This window comes from Emys orbicularis, chromosome 19 (assembly GCF_028017835.1).
Source record: "Emys orbicularis isolate rEmyOrb1 chromosome 19, rEmyOrb1.hap1, whole genome shotgun sequence".
NCBI classification, from domain to species: Eukaryota; Metazoa; Chordata; order Testudines; family Emydidae; genus Emys; species Emys orbicularis.
The window spans coordinates 4,199,049-4,215,589 of record NC_088701.1 but is presented as its reverse complement, the minus strand read 5'-3'; the positions used below and the strand labels follow the sequence as shown (position 1 = coordinate 4,215,589).

Sequence of the window (16,541 nt, the reverse complement as noted above, 5' to 3'; positions counted from 1 at the left end):
TACAGAAGACTCGCTCCCAAATAGCCATCCATGCGTACCTAGCCACCCAATCATGCTTCTCCATCTTAATCTAATTTAAGTTGTTTCTTGTGCACTCATGATCCTAGTAGTTGGTTACTTATAAAGATATATTGCAGACTATGTAAAAATTGGTAAAAAGTCACACAGCAGGCCAGGGTAAGAAATCAGCCTTTTATATATATATAGAAACAATAAGAAGAAAAGAGAGAGAACCCCCAAAGAGGACAGGGCTAGGGGCGAGTGTCAGCAGCATTGGGACTCTGAGTGGAGATGTCTCCACCTGAGTGTTATGCTCCATCTCAGCTCAAACTGCCCCCTTGGGGCTGCTGGGAAAGCTGGGTCCAAGTTTAGGTTGGGCAGCCAAACGTGGTCATGGCTTCAGAGAACTCAAAGAAATCCTGGCAGAGGTTCTGGAAATCCGGGTTCCGGCATTCGTCCTTGCTGGGCCACTTCTCGATCCAGGTGTCCTTGCCAATGATGTAGGATAGCCTGGGACGGACAGGCAGAAGGGTGAGCAATGAAGCACCAAATTTGTCCAATTTGTTTGCTCAGTTCCTCAAGGGCAGCCGGTTTTGCCTAAGGGCATGGGCAGCGGGTATGGCTGGCCAGGGGAGGCTGAGTCGCCTCAAACAGCCAGTTGTGGCCACACTCATTCTCCGTCCCGCACCCCGTCCTGCTTCCCGCCACTTCCCCCTGGCCACAGCCCACGCAAGCTGCTCCACTTCCCCAGGGGGGCTGGGGCTAGCACGGGCTGGCCTGCAGCTCGGGACTTGAAGCGACTGGGTGCCCCCCAGCTGTGGGCCTGGTGGCGCTTGAGGGGCTTGAGGCGCTGGGGCCAGAGCACACGGCGCTCCTGGGCTGGTGGCACTGGGGCCGCGGCCCCTGGTGCTCCGGGGCTGGGGATGCCTGGGCTGCGGCACCCAACACTTCAGGGCTGGGGGCACTCAGGTTAGCCGGCTGCAGGAGCCCAGGGCTGGTGCAGGGGGGCTGGCAGTCAGAGGTGCAGGCTCGGGGCTCCGGTGGGAGGAAGGGGCGGAGGAGGGCCGGTGCCGGGGTCTAGCCTTCCCAAACAGGCGGCTCACACACCACCCATGCCTAAGGGCCACATCTGACTTGCAGAGAAACAGTGGGTTGCCTCCCCTCTCATAGGTCCAGCCTATGGAGTACAGAGTGACTACAGATCCCAGCATGCAATGCTCCAGATACAGCATAAGGATCAACTGTGGCTGGATGCAGGGACCATGAGGCCAGTCAGTGGGAGTTAGGTGCATCAATACCTTTGAGGACCTGGACCTTAGGCTGTCTGTGCCTCAGTTTACCCATCCGTTAAATGAGGGTAATAACACTGCCCTGCCTCCCGTAGTGAGAATAAATACATTCGATATTGTGAGGCTCTCAGAAAGTACAGTAATGGGGGCCTGATAGGTACAGTAACTCCTCACTTAACATTGTTGTTATGTTCCTGAAAAATGCGACTTTATGTGAAATGATGTTAAGCTAATCCAATTTCCCCATAAGAATTAATATAAATGGGGGATTAAGTTCCAGGGAAATTTTTTTTTGCCAGACAAAAGGCATTCTATACATTTTAAACAAGCAATTTAATACAGGTATAAGTTTTAAACAATTTTAAACAAGCAATTTAATACAGGTACTGTACTATAATTTGGAGGTGCCCCTGCCTTACCCTACACAGGCACAGCCCACTGGCACTGGAGATGAGGCAGGCAAGGAGGCTGAAGGTGCTGTAGGCTAGGAGAAGCACATTGCGCAGCAGTGGCCACTTTTCCCCTACTCTGCAAGCACCAAGGGTGGGGTGCTCAACCCTCAGCCCACTCACACCACCCTTTCCCCCAAACCCCCATCCTTCACCTGCCTCTTCTTCCCCCACACCTCCTCCCCTTTTACTTCCCAGGCTGCATCCTCGCTCCTCCCCCCTCCCTCCTGCCCGGGGGAATCAGCTGGCTTGCGGCGTTTAAGGGGCAGATGGGAAGGGGTAGGAGCGAGGACTCGGCGCGCAGGCTCTCCCTCCCTCCCCCCTGCCTCATGCCTGGGGCAATCAGCTGGCTTGTGGCCTTCAGGAGACAGGGGAGGGAGGGGGAGCTTGCGCTCCGAGTCCTCGCTCCTCCCCCCTCCCTCCTGCCCCCAAAACGCCACAAGCCAGCTGATTGCCAGGGGCAGGAGGCGGGGGAGGAGGGGGAAGGCGCTGATACGCGGGGTCTGCCGGCGGGCGGGAGGCGCTGTGGGGAGGAGGGGCGTAGGGAGGCAGCCAAACAACGTAAGAGTGGAGCATTGCACAACTTTAAATGAGCATGTTCCCTAATTGATCAGCAACGTAACAACGAAACAACGTTAAGGACTTAAAGTGAGGAGTTACTGTACCTAAAATAGATAGGGTAATTAGTTAAGGGCGTGTCTGCTTGAAACTGACTAACGGAGGGTAACCACAGGAGGCTACTTACTCAGCTTTCCTGGGCCACAAGTCGGTGCTGAGTCCCCAGATCAAGTAGTCTTTGTTACGCTCCAGCCTCAGAGACTCCCTGCATTTTATGTGGCTGATGAATTGGCGGGTTTTTCCTTTTGGATTTTCATCAGTTCCTGGGGGTGCGGGGGAGGGTGAAAAAAGATGTCACACATAAGAGCAGAGTGAGGAGGAGATAATACGGGGTGGAGAGGGATGAAGATGAAAGGAACAGAGAAGAGGAGACTCCTAGGTGTTCTCTTGAGATTTCAGTACAAATTCAGCCCCAGTGTGACTGCTACGATAACCAATCACTGAAGTTTCAGCAGTCATTAGAGACAGGAAGGACCGTCTTGTGGTTGCGGCACCGGGCTGGACCTGAAGAGTTCAGGCCTCAGCTCCTGTTTCTGCCACAGACTCCTGGTGTGACCTTGCACAAGTCACTCGATCTCCCTGTGACTCAATTCCCCACCCGTGAAATGGGGCTAATAAATCCACCCGGTGTCGATTTAGATTGTAACCTCGTCAAGGCAGGGGTTGTATCTGGGTATGTCCAGTGCTTAGGACAAGGGGCCCCTAATCTCAGGTAATACAAATAATTAGAACAGTCATATCAGCTCCCAGTGAGTGAAGCCGCTTTGAGCTCAGTTAGATCCCTGATTACTTTGCCTTTATATTGATTTATAAAACGCAGCATTGAGGAAGAGAGACTCCACCTCCCCTATAGCACCTTGGGCCAAAGGGCCACCAAGTCTGGGGTCTTGACTCCCACAATGGCCAATGCCAATTGCTTCAGAGGAAGGTTGAAAAAGCCCCTAATGAGACTGGCCAATTGTGCCAGGCTGACCACAGGGAGAGGTTTCCCCCCTGTTATTTTGTCTGCCTCTTTGTGGCATGGCTGCCTAGGTGGGTTGAGCAAATTCTTTCTTGTCCCCTTGTGGCGATAGGTTAATGCCCTGGAGCATGAGACTAGATTAGCCTTGCTTTAGCACTTCCTCTAGCTAAGAGAAATAGCTCTTATGCTGGCCTTTATCCCAAAGGCCATTCAAAGAAATTGCACCCTGATTGTAGAAGGGAGCTCTTACCTGCTTTAATGATTTCCAAAATTTTCATGGTGTAGTAATCAGAACCGCCCACTTCTTCACTGCTAACAAGCCTGGTTTTATACACTTATAAAAAAGGAAGACATATAAAACACCAGTTGAAGGTGTGCAGTATTTTTCTGTAGAGAATTCAGTGTGTAACTGACTCCCCAAACTGGCTGTGAGAAAGATGGTGCCATGGTGAGAGCGATAGCTGGAGACCGGGGTTCATTTCCCTGCTCCACCACAGACTTGCTGCATGACCTTGGGCAAGTCACTTAGTCGCTCCATGCCTCTGTTTCCCCTTTTGTACAATGGGGATAATGGCACTGCCCTGCCTTACAGGAGGTTGTGAGGATAAACACATTAAAGATTGTGAAGTGCTCAGATACTAGGGAAATGGGGGCAGATAAATACTTAGGGCTAGACTGAATCTGAAACAGTCATCTGATCTTGTTCATTTCTGGGAGCTTAAGGTTCCAAAATCTCATGAGGTTTCTGCCCCAGCAGATCCAGACCTTACCCCTGATTCAGCCTCAAAGGCAAACTTTACAATCCAAATCGAATTCCGAACCCTGTCTCTGTGCTCTCCTCATGGAAAAAGACTCAGCAGATCCAAATCACAGATTTACCATAATCCACTCCAGGTTCGCAGGCTTCCTCTATTCGTTTGTACAGGGTGATGGGACCCTCTATCTTCTGCTGCATGAAGCAGCTTTCTATGGGGAAGGAAGATGGGGTAGAGAATCACCAAGGGAGACCATAGTTTCAGCTCTGTTATTAGTGACCCACAGGTGTCCGCCTATTTGAATCCTGGGAAAGATGAGCCGCGCTAACCCAAACAGTGACAGGCCCACCTCCTTCGACAAGGGAGCACCCATGGAAAAAAAATAGGGAGTGCTCAGCACCAACCAGCCACAGCCATTCGGCGGGGCTGCTGATCAGCTGTTTGGCAGCTGGCAGGAGGCACTTGGCAGAGAGCAGCAGGCCTTGGGGGAGGGGGTGGAGCGGGGGCAGGAAGTGGCAGAGAGAGGGTGGGGTCTCGGGGGAAGGGGCAGAGTGGGGGTGGAGCAACTACCAGGAAAAATAAAAGTCAGCGCCTGTGTTATGGGGCACAGTAAAAGAAGAAACAAGAGATGGAGGGGTAGGTTGCAGGGTCTAAATGAGGCGATCCTGAGCAGACCGACTCAGACACTCTCTGCAAAGGAATCAGTAGATGTTGCCCAGAGGAACTCTGCCTGGATATATGAAATAACCAAGGACCATAAATAGGCCTGGCAATCACAGCTCACTTCCCTCTCTGCACTGATGGATATCTGCCTGGGTCAGTGCCAGGAGGAGCCTGGTCACGGGACTTAGCGGAGCTGCAGATGGGGAATCAAAGGTGATGGGAAGGACAGATCCGGAGACTGAGCGCCTCTCTGTGTGCCCGGCAGACAGCAGGGCTACAGCAAGTTCCCCACTGAACAACGGCCCCACCAATGGGTCTCCACCCTCTTCTAGGGGATCCCTTCCTAAGAGTCAGCAGGGAGTGGAGCCTCCATGGCTCATTCAATACTTGGCCTCTGTGCTGAAACTGACAGCAGGGGGCTGAGGGGGGCCAGCTCTGGGCATCCTGGAATGAGAGGACCCAGATATTTTAAAGAAGTGCCTGACTTCATGTCACACCCCCCACCCCCAGGCCGGATTCCAACCATTAAAACAGCTGGTATGTTTCCACTGAAGTTTCATAACCCGGGAGGCGTATCCCTGTCGAAATGGCTGGAAACCCAGCAACTCCTGCATCCCAGACTGCCCTGCTTCAATGTGTGCAGCCCCACTCCACGGTGTGACTGGTTCAGTCACGGAAACCCCCTTGGGACTGTCACCTGAGTGCTGAAACTACCTCTGAGCCCGTTTTATTTGCCACCTTGGGACTTTAGAACCCTGTCTTGTTGAGCAAGACAGGCCAGCCTGCTGCAACATAGACCCAGGGTCTGAACCACGCCCCCAAAGCTGCAGATTAAACTGAAAATAGCTCAGCAAGAACTTCTGTCTCCAGCACCCAATGGGATCCAAACAACAAATAAATCCGTTTTACTCTGTATAAAGCTTATACAGGCTAAACTCATAAATTGTCCGTCCTCTATAACACTGATAGAGAGATATGCACAGCTGTTTGCTCCCCAAGGTATTAATTACTTACTCTGGGTTAATTAATAAGCAAAAGTGTTCTTATTAAGTATAAAAAGTAGGATTTAAGTGGTTCCAAGTAATAATAGACAGAACAAAGTAAGTCACCAAGCAAAATAAAACAAAACACGCAAGTTTAAGCCTAATACATTAAGAAAGTGAATACAGGTAGATCTCACTCTTAGAGATGTTCCAATAAGCTTCTTTCACAGGCTAGACTTCTTCCTAGTCTGGGCCCAATCCTTTCCCCTGGTACAGTCCTTGTTAGTTCCAGCTCAGGTAGTAACTAGGGGATTTCTCATGACTGGAAGCCCCCTTTGTTCTGTTCCACCCCCTTTTATAGCTTTGGCACAAGGCGGGAATCTTCTGCCTCTCTCTGGGTTCCCACTCCTCCTTCTCAATGGAGAAGCACCAGGTTTAAGATGAATTTCAGTATCATTTGACATGTTCACATGTCCTGTGAGACTTTATTACCCGCTAGCTGGCACACAGGTATACAGGAAGGCTTACAAGTAAACAGAGCCATTTACAATCAATTGTCCTAGTCAATGGGAGCCATCAAGATTCTAAACTACCATTAATGGCCCACACTTTGCATAACTACAATAGGACTTCAGAGTTATATTTCATATTGCTACTTTCAGATACAAGAATGATACATTCATACAGACATGATGAACACACTCAGTAGATTATAAGCTTTGTAATGATATCTTACAAGAGACCTTTTGCATAAAGCATATTCCAGTTACATTATATTCACATTCAAAGTATATTTTCATAAAACATATGGAGCGTAACATCACACACGGATCAGCTGGCATGTCCCAGCCCCCAAGCCCCTGATGGGCAGAGAGGACGAACTGACGTCTGCAATACCCACTCCTTCCTGGTCACTCAGCTAGCTAGAGAAATTCTGCTTCTACGTCCTGCTGCCAGCTCTCCTGCGATTGGCGGGTGGGGTTGCCATTGGAAAAGGGAGGGAGGGACCACAGATGAAGGTAGGTGGTCAGGGAGGGTGGAAACCATCTGCAAATGTGGGGGAGAGGGGATAGGAGAGGGAGTGAAGGAAGACATTGAAACTCTGTGGGGGTGAGGGGCAGGATTCAGGCTGGGAAGGTGGGTCCTGGGGCTTCCTACAGCCTCCAAGGCCTGTTCCGCTCCCTGGCCCAATCTCAGGCCCTCCAGTCCCTTCTGGGTCCTCTCTCTTCTCCCCTCCCCAGGCGTGCATGAGTTCATGTGGGGGTGCATCCCCCACATATTTCCACTGAGGGTGCCCTCACCCCGACCCTGGTCCCACCATTCCTGTATGTGGTGGTGTGTAGCAGGGACACAGCCGGCCAAGAGTCAGAGCTCCAGGCTGGGGGACAGACCCAGGGACCATCCTGCCTGTGGTTGCCATGAGCCTGTATCGCACGTGAGAATCACCCAGAGCCCACAGGGAAGGAGGGCCCTGATCGGCGATGGAGAGGGCTGATGCTAGGGAGTCCTGGGACTGCACATTTGCTGATAAAGCTGACAGGGGAGCCCCCACCCGAGATGTAAGCAGAGACAGGACTCTCCTTACCTTCTGCACAGCGGCAGACTTCCCCGTAACAGATCTTATTGAAGAGCTCGCTCTGGTTAGACAGATGGTAGAACTTGGTGCACCGGTCATCTAGAGAAAGATCAGAGACACGGATCATTCCCCTTCCTGCAGAACAACAGCCGCGGTTTACAGCACCTAGGAGACAACCCTGAAGCCCTTACTCAAGCAGAAGTCCCACTGGGTGACCCTGGGGAAGGGAGAAGCAGTCTGTGGGAACGACTTTCTTAGCTATTGGAAACCATCAACTTTAAATGATGGGCTGGTGCTTGTTGGAGACACCTTCTTAATCACGTTAGCAGCAAATTCACCTCCGGAGGTAAAAGGCGGGGAGATGGCAAGTAGGATAATTATTGCCAGTAGTCTGAGGTTCCCTTTTTTATTTTGTCTGCCTTTGCATGGGTGTGTTAAGGCGATGAGCGTGACCATATACTTCCAACATGGGGTAATGTTAGAACAGGAGGAACTGGGAGGTGGGCAGGAAGTCAGACTAGATGATCATGATGGTCCTGTTTGGCCTTAAAGTCTATGAGTCTAAAACCCTTGTGTTCTAATTCAGTAGTTCTCAACCAGGGGGACACATAACCCTGGGGTCTGCACAGGTCTTCCAGGGGGTATGTTAACTTATCTAGATATTTGCCTAGTTTTACAACAGGCTCTAGAGCCCTGCAGCGGGACTGGGATCCCACATGTCCTGCTACCATAATAGTGGGAGCAGGATAAAAATTCAACAAACAATGCAGGAGTGGGAATAGATATTGTGGGGCGGGATGAGAGCAGGATTGAAAAAATAGTCCTCATTCACCGCCAACAACATGAACTCCACGGCGAGCAGCTGCCACTCTCTGGCCGCACAGCTCTGAAGGCAGCGCTCCCGCCAGCAGCAGCTCATGCCCCCCTAACATCTGTGCTGCTGCTGGCGGCGGCGCTGTCTTGAGAGCTGGGAACCTGGCCAGCAGCTGCCGCTCTCCAGCCACTGAATGACCAGGCTCATAAGTGAAAACAGGCTCACGTCTCACACTGAAATGTAAGTACAATATTTATATTCCAATTGATTTATTTTATAATTACATGGTAAAAAATGAGGAAATCAGCAACTTGTCAGTACTAGTGTGGCTGGGACACTTTTGTATTTTTATGTCTGATTTTGTAAGCAAGTCGTTTTTAAGTGAGGTGAAACTTGGGGTACGCACGGCAAATCAGACTCCTGAAAGGGGTACAGTAATCTGGAAAAGTCGAGAAGGGAGCGTGAATAGTGTAGCGCAGGAGATTGGGATTCAGGACGCTTGGGTTCTACTGGTGGGAGGGGACTGTGTATGCGGAAGCTGTACTTAGAGCTCTCAACTGGCAATCTGCTCCCAGCTGTGCTACTAGCTATCTAGGGCTTACCTGAGGGCAAGTCTCTCAACAGCTCAGTGCATCCCCTCTGTTACACAGGGATAATGATACCTAAGTACTGCAGCAAAAGACTGCAAGAGGTAATGATACCAGTGTAACCCAGAGCAGAATTGAAGCCATGGTGCCTTGAATGGTGAGGAGAGCTGTGATCTGTTACCTATGGTGTAATAGTCGTAGACTGTGATGGATGCCGGCTGAATGAGACCAACTTCGAAAAACTGGTGAGCTTTAAACTGCAGGCATTCCTCCTCTCTGTGAGAAACCTGGGTGCAGGGGAAATAACAGGACTGCTTAGGCCAAAGGGTGGCTGGATGGAAGAGAGAGAATGAAAAAGAATAAAAGAATGGGAGATGTTGGGGAAAGAGAAAGTGAGGGAGGTGGAGGAAAGAAGAACTAGAGAAGTGAAAGGAAAGAAGAAGTGAATGACACAGAGAAGCAAATTCAACCTCAGTGTCTGATGCTGCATTTCCCACTGAAGTCAATGGACCTACATGCATATACACCAGCTGAGGATCTGGCCCATTCAGTTGCTCCTAGTGGAAAGCCTGAATCTGGGCCAGTGAGTCAAATTCGGCCATGGGTTGCAGTTTGTCAACTTGCTGACGTCTGCGGGGATGCCAGGGTCTGTCTGGGAGAGCAGTTTGGCTCATCAGGAGCCCATGAAATTAACACAGGATCAGAGAAGCCCCTTGTCGAGTCTTTACCTTGTCCAGGTAGATTATGAGGTTGCCTCTGTCGGACGGGGCTTTGTCGATTTCAAACTTGGAAATGTATCTGTCAACCCCTTGGGAAAGCTAAATGTGAATAAGGAAAAGCAAGAGGCATTGTGGGTAAGGCAGCGTCTCTGTGAAAGTCCTGCAGCTGGGCGAGAAAACTCACCATCTCACTACGTGACTCAGTGGTGTCGTGCTTGTGATCATGTCTCCCATGATAGGATCTGCATGGAGGATACTAGCCTGCTAGTATTCAACAGCTAGGGTTGCCAGGCGGCTGGTTTTCGAGCGGAACATCTGGTCGAAAAGGGACCCTGGGAGCTTCAGTCAGCAGCGCAGTGCGGCTAAGGCAGGTTCCCTGCCTGTCCTGGCTCTGCACAGCTCCCAGAAGTGGCCGGCATGTCCAGCTCCTAGGCGCAGGAGCGGCCACAGGGGCGCCGCACACTGACCCTGCCCCAAGCGCCAGCTCTGCAGCTCCGATTGTCCAGGAACAGCGGCCAATAGGAGCTGCAGGGGCGGTGCCTGCAGGTGCGGGCAGCACACAAAGCCCCCTGGCCCCTTCGCTTAGGAGCTGGAGGGACATGTCACCGCTTCCAGGAGCTGCCTGAGGTAAGTGCTGCCTGGCTGAAGCCCGCACCATGAACCCCCTTCCGCACCTCAACCCCTGCCCCAGGTCAGAACTCCCTCCCATACCCTAATGCCCTCTCATAGCCTGCACCCCTCCCCCCCTCCCGCAAGTCCACCCCTTGCCCCAGTCTGGAGCCCCCTATTGCACCTCAACCCGCTCATCCCTGGCGCCACCCTAGAGCCCACATCCCCACCCGGAGCCCTAACCTGCTCCCTACACCCCAACCTCATGCCCCAGCCTGGAACCACCTCCCGCACCCTGAATGCCTCATTTGTTGCCCCACTCTGGAACCCGCACCCCCAGCGAGAGCCCTTGACCCCTCCCACACCACAACCACCTGTCCCAGCCTGGTGAAAGTGAGTGAGGGTTAGGGAGAGTGAGCGACAAGGGGGTGGGGATGGAGTGAGTGGGGGGCCGGATTTTGGAGAAGAGCCGAGGCAGGAGCGGGGCCTCAGGGAAGGGGCGGGGCAAGGGTGTTCGGTTTCATGTGATTAGAAAGTTGGCAACCCTATCCACAGCTAAGGGAGCTGGTACTCTCGCTGAAACAGTTGTGCTTTTCATGATAAAGGTCCCAGGTTCAGTGACCACAGTGTACCTGGGCTCAACCAATTTTTTTTTTTTTTTTACTTTCATAACTGAAGCAGCAAGCCCAGAGGTGCCGGGGCTATGAACTGCCAAGCTGGTTATGGAGATGTGAACACCCATCCCCAAGGAAACTGAGCTGAGTCCCCAAAAGGCCCCCAAAACTGCCCGACAGAGATGACATTCCATCACCGACCTGGAGAGAACTGGTTGCGGTTTCCTAAAGCTGTTACCAATCCTTAGAACCTTCTGGTCACCCTCCACGTTTAACCCTGGAGCCTGGCTGTTCACCTGCTGCCTTGGATTTTCTCATCTGAAAGCCCCAGCCGAGCCACTGCATTGTTTATTACGTTCCCTGTTCTCAGATTACACTGACGTACTCTCTTAAGATCCTCCACGTCCGGTGAGAAGCCAGTGAGCATGGAGACATCGATGATGGACATTGTGGCATCAACCACACCGAGGAACCTAACGAGGAGAAGAGAAAATACCCTTTTGATCAGAATTCATCACTTAAACGTTGATTTTGCGATCGCTCCACCAGCTCCTGTTGCTTTATCATAACTTTTTTGGCCGTTCCATAGAAAAATTCATAGCCCATCTCCATCTACCCCCTGCATCTGTCCATCTATTTATCGTCTATCATTAAAGGGCATTGTTCTCACCTGATACAGATTTTAATATAGACTGAACGCATCGCTCCTTCCGGCTTCTTAACTAGAAACATTGCAGAAGAGAAAAGAAATTAATATCTCAGTGTAAATTTCATGCCAGAAAAACCCTCTTTTGTTTTTTAGGTGCACTAACATGGCTTAGTAATCAAACAGGTCCTACAGTAAGTGTGAAAAATCCCTCAATAAACCTCCCCTCCGCTCCAGCAATCCATAAATAATTCTTCCTGTCCCTGGCACGCAAACTAAAAAGTCTCTCCCAGCTGGGTGGCACAAATGAAATATAGTCTAGGGTTAGCAGAAAGAGGAGACTGAAACAGAGAGAACCCATGGGTGTGAACTCCTTGGACAGCTGAGAAAGTTAAGAACAATTTATGTCTGGCTCCTGTTTCTGGAAAAGCAGTGCCAAAATCCTGGATCCCTCTATCATATGCTGGTCTAATGTATGGTCATGTCTCCCTCTACTGGCCAGCCCTTTACTCCTTTAGCCCAAGCCATAGAGGCTTGTGTTTTGGGTGCTGAAGATCCTGATTTCTTTCCCATGCTAATTTCACACCCATGCTGTCTGGAAATGTGTGCACTGGAAGTTTGGGTCTGTAACCAGACTCCCTGGCATGGGCTCATCTCTACTTTACTTTAGAGGGAGACAATACCCAGAGTAGCTGGCTTGTGTTCCCATCCACATCCGATGCTCGAACTCTGCTGATAACAAGTGCCATGATGAGAGAAGGCAGCATCTGCTCCCTCATTAGTTGCAACCTAGAACATGTAGTAGCTGGAAATATTATTTAGTGCCTGCCCTATGGGTATAATTTTGTAGGACTCGGGAACTGGGAGAGTTTGAAGAAGCTTCACAAAAATACTTTCCAAAGTTAAGAATGTGATTGCAGAGATGGTGGTTGGTTTACACATTGGTGTCAATCCGCTGCTGTCCATGGAGTTAAACTGGTGTAACTGAGCCAAATTTGTCCAGATCTGAGGATTGACAGCAAGCTTCAGAAGAGAAAAGACAGGCGGTTACTTACCGGCCTGGGCTTCTTCGACCGATACCCTCAGGTCAAACTTCTTACACTGAGATTCATCCTCCCGTAGTTTTGCGTTATAAATCGTCGTTACGATTAAGGTCCCTTGTCCAGTTCCTTCTGCCTTCACAGTGAAGTCTTCATTCAATTTGGTCTGTAAAGTTGATCCAAGGTTAATTTTCTTTTGTACTTCATTATTATTATTATTATTATTATTATTATTATTTAAAGACAGGGTAAATGAAGCTAATGAAGAAAATGAAGCTGGTGAGATTGACTGTCACTCACCCGGAGGGGCTGGGGGGACTCTGCAGAGGCATTAGCATGAAGGAGAAAAAAGGTCACTCCCAGGCAGTAACTCTTTGATCTCCAGACATATTGCTTCTCCAGAGCCAAGCCTAAATAGCAACCCACCCCCTCCCACTTCTGGATTCAGCTCAAAACCACACACTCCAGGTCACTAACCTTGGAACAATTTACCTCGGGATGTGTGACGCAAACCCCACCCAGCCCAGGGCTGCTCACTCAGCTGCGGTGACTCACCCCTCCAACGGAGCCTGCAGTGACTATCCCTGGTCAGGGCCCAGGCCAGATGACCCCCAGGCACAAGTATTTCACTCTCCCCATCAGAGCTGCGAGTTACTCTGAACAACAGCTCTAGTCGGCCAGGGACCTTCCTCCGGCCTTGCAGTGTTACAGACGCCCCAGGCTTCTGGCCTGCCCTTGACTCAGTTCCTGTTCCTGCCCCAGCCATGCCCCAGCCATGCCCGAGCCTTGTTCCAGCTCACTTCAGACTCATCTGTGCCCTGCTCTGACCTTGCTCCAGCCCTGTTACAGACCCGCTCCAGCCTGCATCCTCCTCCTGACCTCCCAGGCCCTCGGATTGACTCCAACCTGGCTTTGACCAGTGGCCTGCAACCGGACTCTGACTGCAATCCTGATTTGGCTTTTCTGTGGATTCTGACCCACAGCCTGTCCCCAGACCCTGATTTCAGCATTGCCCTTGGCCCAGTCCCGACTCTACAGCCAGCTCCAACCACCAGGCCTGACTGCCTAGAACCTAGAGCCTGACAGGATGTGGTGGATTCTTCATCACTTGAAGACTTTAAGTCAACACTGGATATCTACCTAAGAGACACCTCACAGCTCAGCTAGAAGTTATGGGCTTGATGCCGAAATTAGTAGGTGAGATTCTCTGGACTGTGTCATGCCGAAGGTCAGACGAGATGATCATAATGGTCTCTTCTGGTCTTAAAAATCTGAGTCAAAAGTGTGGATGCATTTGGATCTGGTGCCAGGAATATGAATTCCCCTCCCCCTCCCAAAAGGGTTTGGATAGGAGGTTCTAGTCAAATCCCCTTTCTCTATAATCAGTGGTCTCTACTAATCACACAGAAAGCGTGATACCTCTGCTGTTCGGGCCACCAGAGCGTTCTGGTTTAAGATTTTGTAGTTTATCGGACTAGCACGGCGCGGCAGGAGAATAGTAACATTCAAATTCAAGTCTTTGTACTGCGGAATGTCTATCTGGTACTGCGCAAGAGCCTGGAACACCATGATGGTCGCCTAGAACACCAGAAGAAAGACAAGAGGGTTACACCATATTGTCCTATTGCTCTGAACATCTGACAGCTTCTAAATTGACTTTTTAATGAAGAGGAACCAAAAGTACAATGAAAGAAAAAAAACAGTTACTCACCTTTCGTAACTGTTGTTCTTCGAGATGTGTTGTTCATGTCCATTCCAATTGTGTGTGCACGCACGTATACGTTGGCCGGAAGATTTTTCCCTTAGCAGCATCCGTATGGTCTGCCTGGGTGCCCCTTGGAGTTGCACTCTCATGGCACCTAATATATAACCCTGCTGACCAGCCACCCCTTCAGTTCCTTCTTGCCGGCTACTCCGACAGAGGGGCAGGAGGGTGGGTATTGGAATGGACATGAACAACACATCTCGAAGAACAACAGTTACAAAAGGTGAGTAACCGTTTTTTCTTCTTCGAGTGCTTGTTCATGTCGATTCCAATCAGGTGACTCCCAAGCCAAATCTAGGAGGTTGGGTCGGAGCTGTCCATTGATTGGAGTATTGCTCTACCAAAGGCCGCATCGTCTCTGGCCTACCTAGTAATCGCATAATGCGCTGCGAAAATGTGTCTGGATGGCCACGTTGCCGCCCTGCAGATTTCCTGGGTGGGGACTTGAGCCAGGAATGCTGTTGATGAAGCTTGCGCCCTTGTAGAGTGCGCCGTTATCGGGGGTGCTGGGATCCCTGCTAGATTGTAGCACTCAGTAATGCAGGCCACAATCCATGATGAAATGCACTGGGTCGAAATCGGCTGACCCTTCATCCTGTCCGCTATTGCCACAAGAGCTGTACCGACTTCCTGAATGGTTTTGTCCTCTCGATGTAAAAGGCCAGCGCTCTGCAGACGTCTAGAGTGTGGAGCCTCTGCTCCCTACTACTCGAATGAGTTTAGGGTAGAAAACTGGGAGGAAACTGTCCAGGTTGATGTGGAACTGCGACACAACATTCTGGAGGAAGGCCGGATTGGGCCTGAGCTGAACCTTGTCCTTATCAAATACGGTGTAGGGCAGCTCCGACGTTAGGGCCCTGAGTTCAGACATCCTCTGGGCTGAAGTTATCACCACCAGTAATGAGACCTTGTAAGAAAGGTAGAGCAGGGCGCATGTTGCTAAAGGCTTAAAGGGATGCCCCATGAGCCTAGAGAGGACCAAGTTGAGGTCCCAAGCAGGAACCGGTTGGCAGACGTGCAGGTACAACCTGTCGAGGCCCTTCAGGAAGTGGCTGACCAGAGGGTTAGTGAAAACTGAACGGCCCTGTACCCCCGGATGGAAAGCTGAGATGGCAGCCAGGTGCACTCTTATAGAAGACAAGGAGAGACCCTCCTGCTTCAAGTGGAGAAGATAATCCAAAATGTGGGGCACTGAGGCTAGTGACAGGGGCAAGATGCACTGTGCTGAGCAGATTGAAAATCTCTTCCACTTGGCCAGGTACGTGGAGTGGAGGGTTTCCTACACCGAGAAGGACCTGTCTGACTTGTTCTGAACAGGAAAGCTTGAACAGATTCAGCCATGGAGCCTCCATGCTGTGAGATGGAGCGACTGCAGGTTCAGGTGTTGGAGACACCCGTGATCCCGAGTGAGAAGGTCGGGGAAGAGCGGCAAGGTAATCGGGGCTCCCACGGACATGTCTAGGAGAGACATGTACCAATGCTGATGGGGCCAGGCCAGTGCTAAGAGGGACGGGGAAGGGAGGTGGGAAGGCAGGAGGGCACAGAACTGGATGGAGTATCCCCTCTGTACCATGCGGAGCAGACCGACGTGATATGGGACCATCCACAGTGGAAAGGGGATAGTCATGAGGAAAATGTAAGGCAGGGTAGATCCAGTTTCTGGTCTGGAACGCCGTCCTCGATCACACCCTCAAAAGGCCAGTGTAGGGCCAGAGGGCGGTTTGGGCTGGCCAGAGCCTTGATTAGCAGGGGGATGTTGCCTCCTCCTGCCACTCTGGTTCCTCCTCCGATAATTGTCCTGGCGGTTCTGCTGCTGGAACCTTTTAGGAGGCTGCGGGCGGAAGTGTCTCCACTGTGTGGCAGGGGTATGCAAGCCCAAGGTTCTGAGGGTGGCTCGGGAATCTTTTAGGCTGTGGAGCCGTTTGTCCGTCTTCTCTGAAAAGTCTCATCCTCAAATGGAAGGTCCTGAATGGTTTGCTGGACCTCGTAGGGTAACCCTGAGACTTGCAGTCAGCCCCCCCACTGCATAGCCACCCCTGTCGCCATCACTCTAGTGGCAGCATGTGCAGCATCTAAAGCTGCCTGCAAGGAGGACCAGGGCACTAATTTCCCTTCTTCCACCAAGGCGGTGAACTCCAATTGGGAATCCGAAGGGATGAGCTCCGTGAACTTTGCCATTGCTGCACAGGTGTTATAAGAGTACCTGCTCACAATGGCCTGTTGGTTAGCAATACGGAGCTGCAAACCACCAGTCGAGTAGACCTTTCTACCCACGAAGTCTAGGCATTTAGCGTCCCTGTTCTTTGGGGAAGGACTTTGGAAAACTGTCTCTCCCACTGGTTAGCCGCCTCGACAACCAGCAAGTCCGGAGGTGGGTGGGAATATAGATGCTCAAAGCCTCTTGATGACATGAAATACGGCCACTCATTGCATTTGGCAGTGGGTGGCAGGGG

The 16,541-nt window shown here is 51.1% G+C and overlaps 1 protein-coding gene across 1 annotated transcript in view; it reads right to left on the bottom strand.

Moving 5' to 3' along the window:
• Positions 1 to 368: 368 nt before the first annotated feature.
• The window catches only part of LOC135891785 (complement C3-like), an 84,404-nt gene continuing 68,231 nt past the window's right edge, over positions 369 to 16,541 (bottom strand). The window contains exons 30-40 of the mRNA XM_065419447.1: positions 13,743 to 13,901; positions 12,339 to 12,489; positions 11,308 to 11,359; positions 11,023 to 11,110; positions 9,424 to 9,513; positions 8,877 to 8,982; positions 7,304 to 7,393; positions 4,197 to 4,283; positions 3,568 to 3,651; positions 2,484 to 2,619; positions 369 to 510 (exon numbers count right to left, since the gene is read on the bottom strand). Coding sequence (XP_065275519.1) covers positions 369 to 510; positions 2,484 to 2,619; positions 3,568 to 3,651; positions 4,197 to 4,283; positions 7,304 to 7,393; positions 8,877 to 8,982; positions 9,424 to 9,513; positions 11,023 to 11,110; positions 11,308 to 11,359; positions 12,339 to 12,489; positions 13,743 to 13,901 — 1,185 coding nt within the window. The remainder of the gene's footprint in view (positions 511 to 2,483; positions 2,620 to 3,567; positions 3,652 to 4,196; positions 4,284 to 7,303; positions 7,394 to 8,876; positions 8,983 to 9,423; positions 9,514 to 11,022; positions 11,111 to 11,307; positions 11,360 to 12,338; positions 12,490 to 13,742; positions 13,902 to 16,541) is intronic.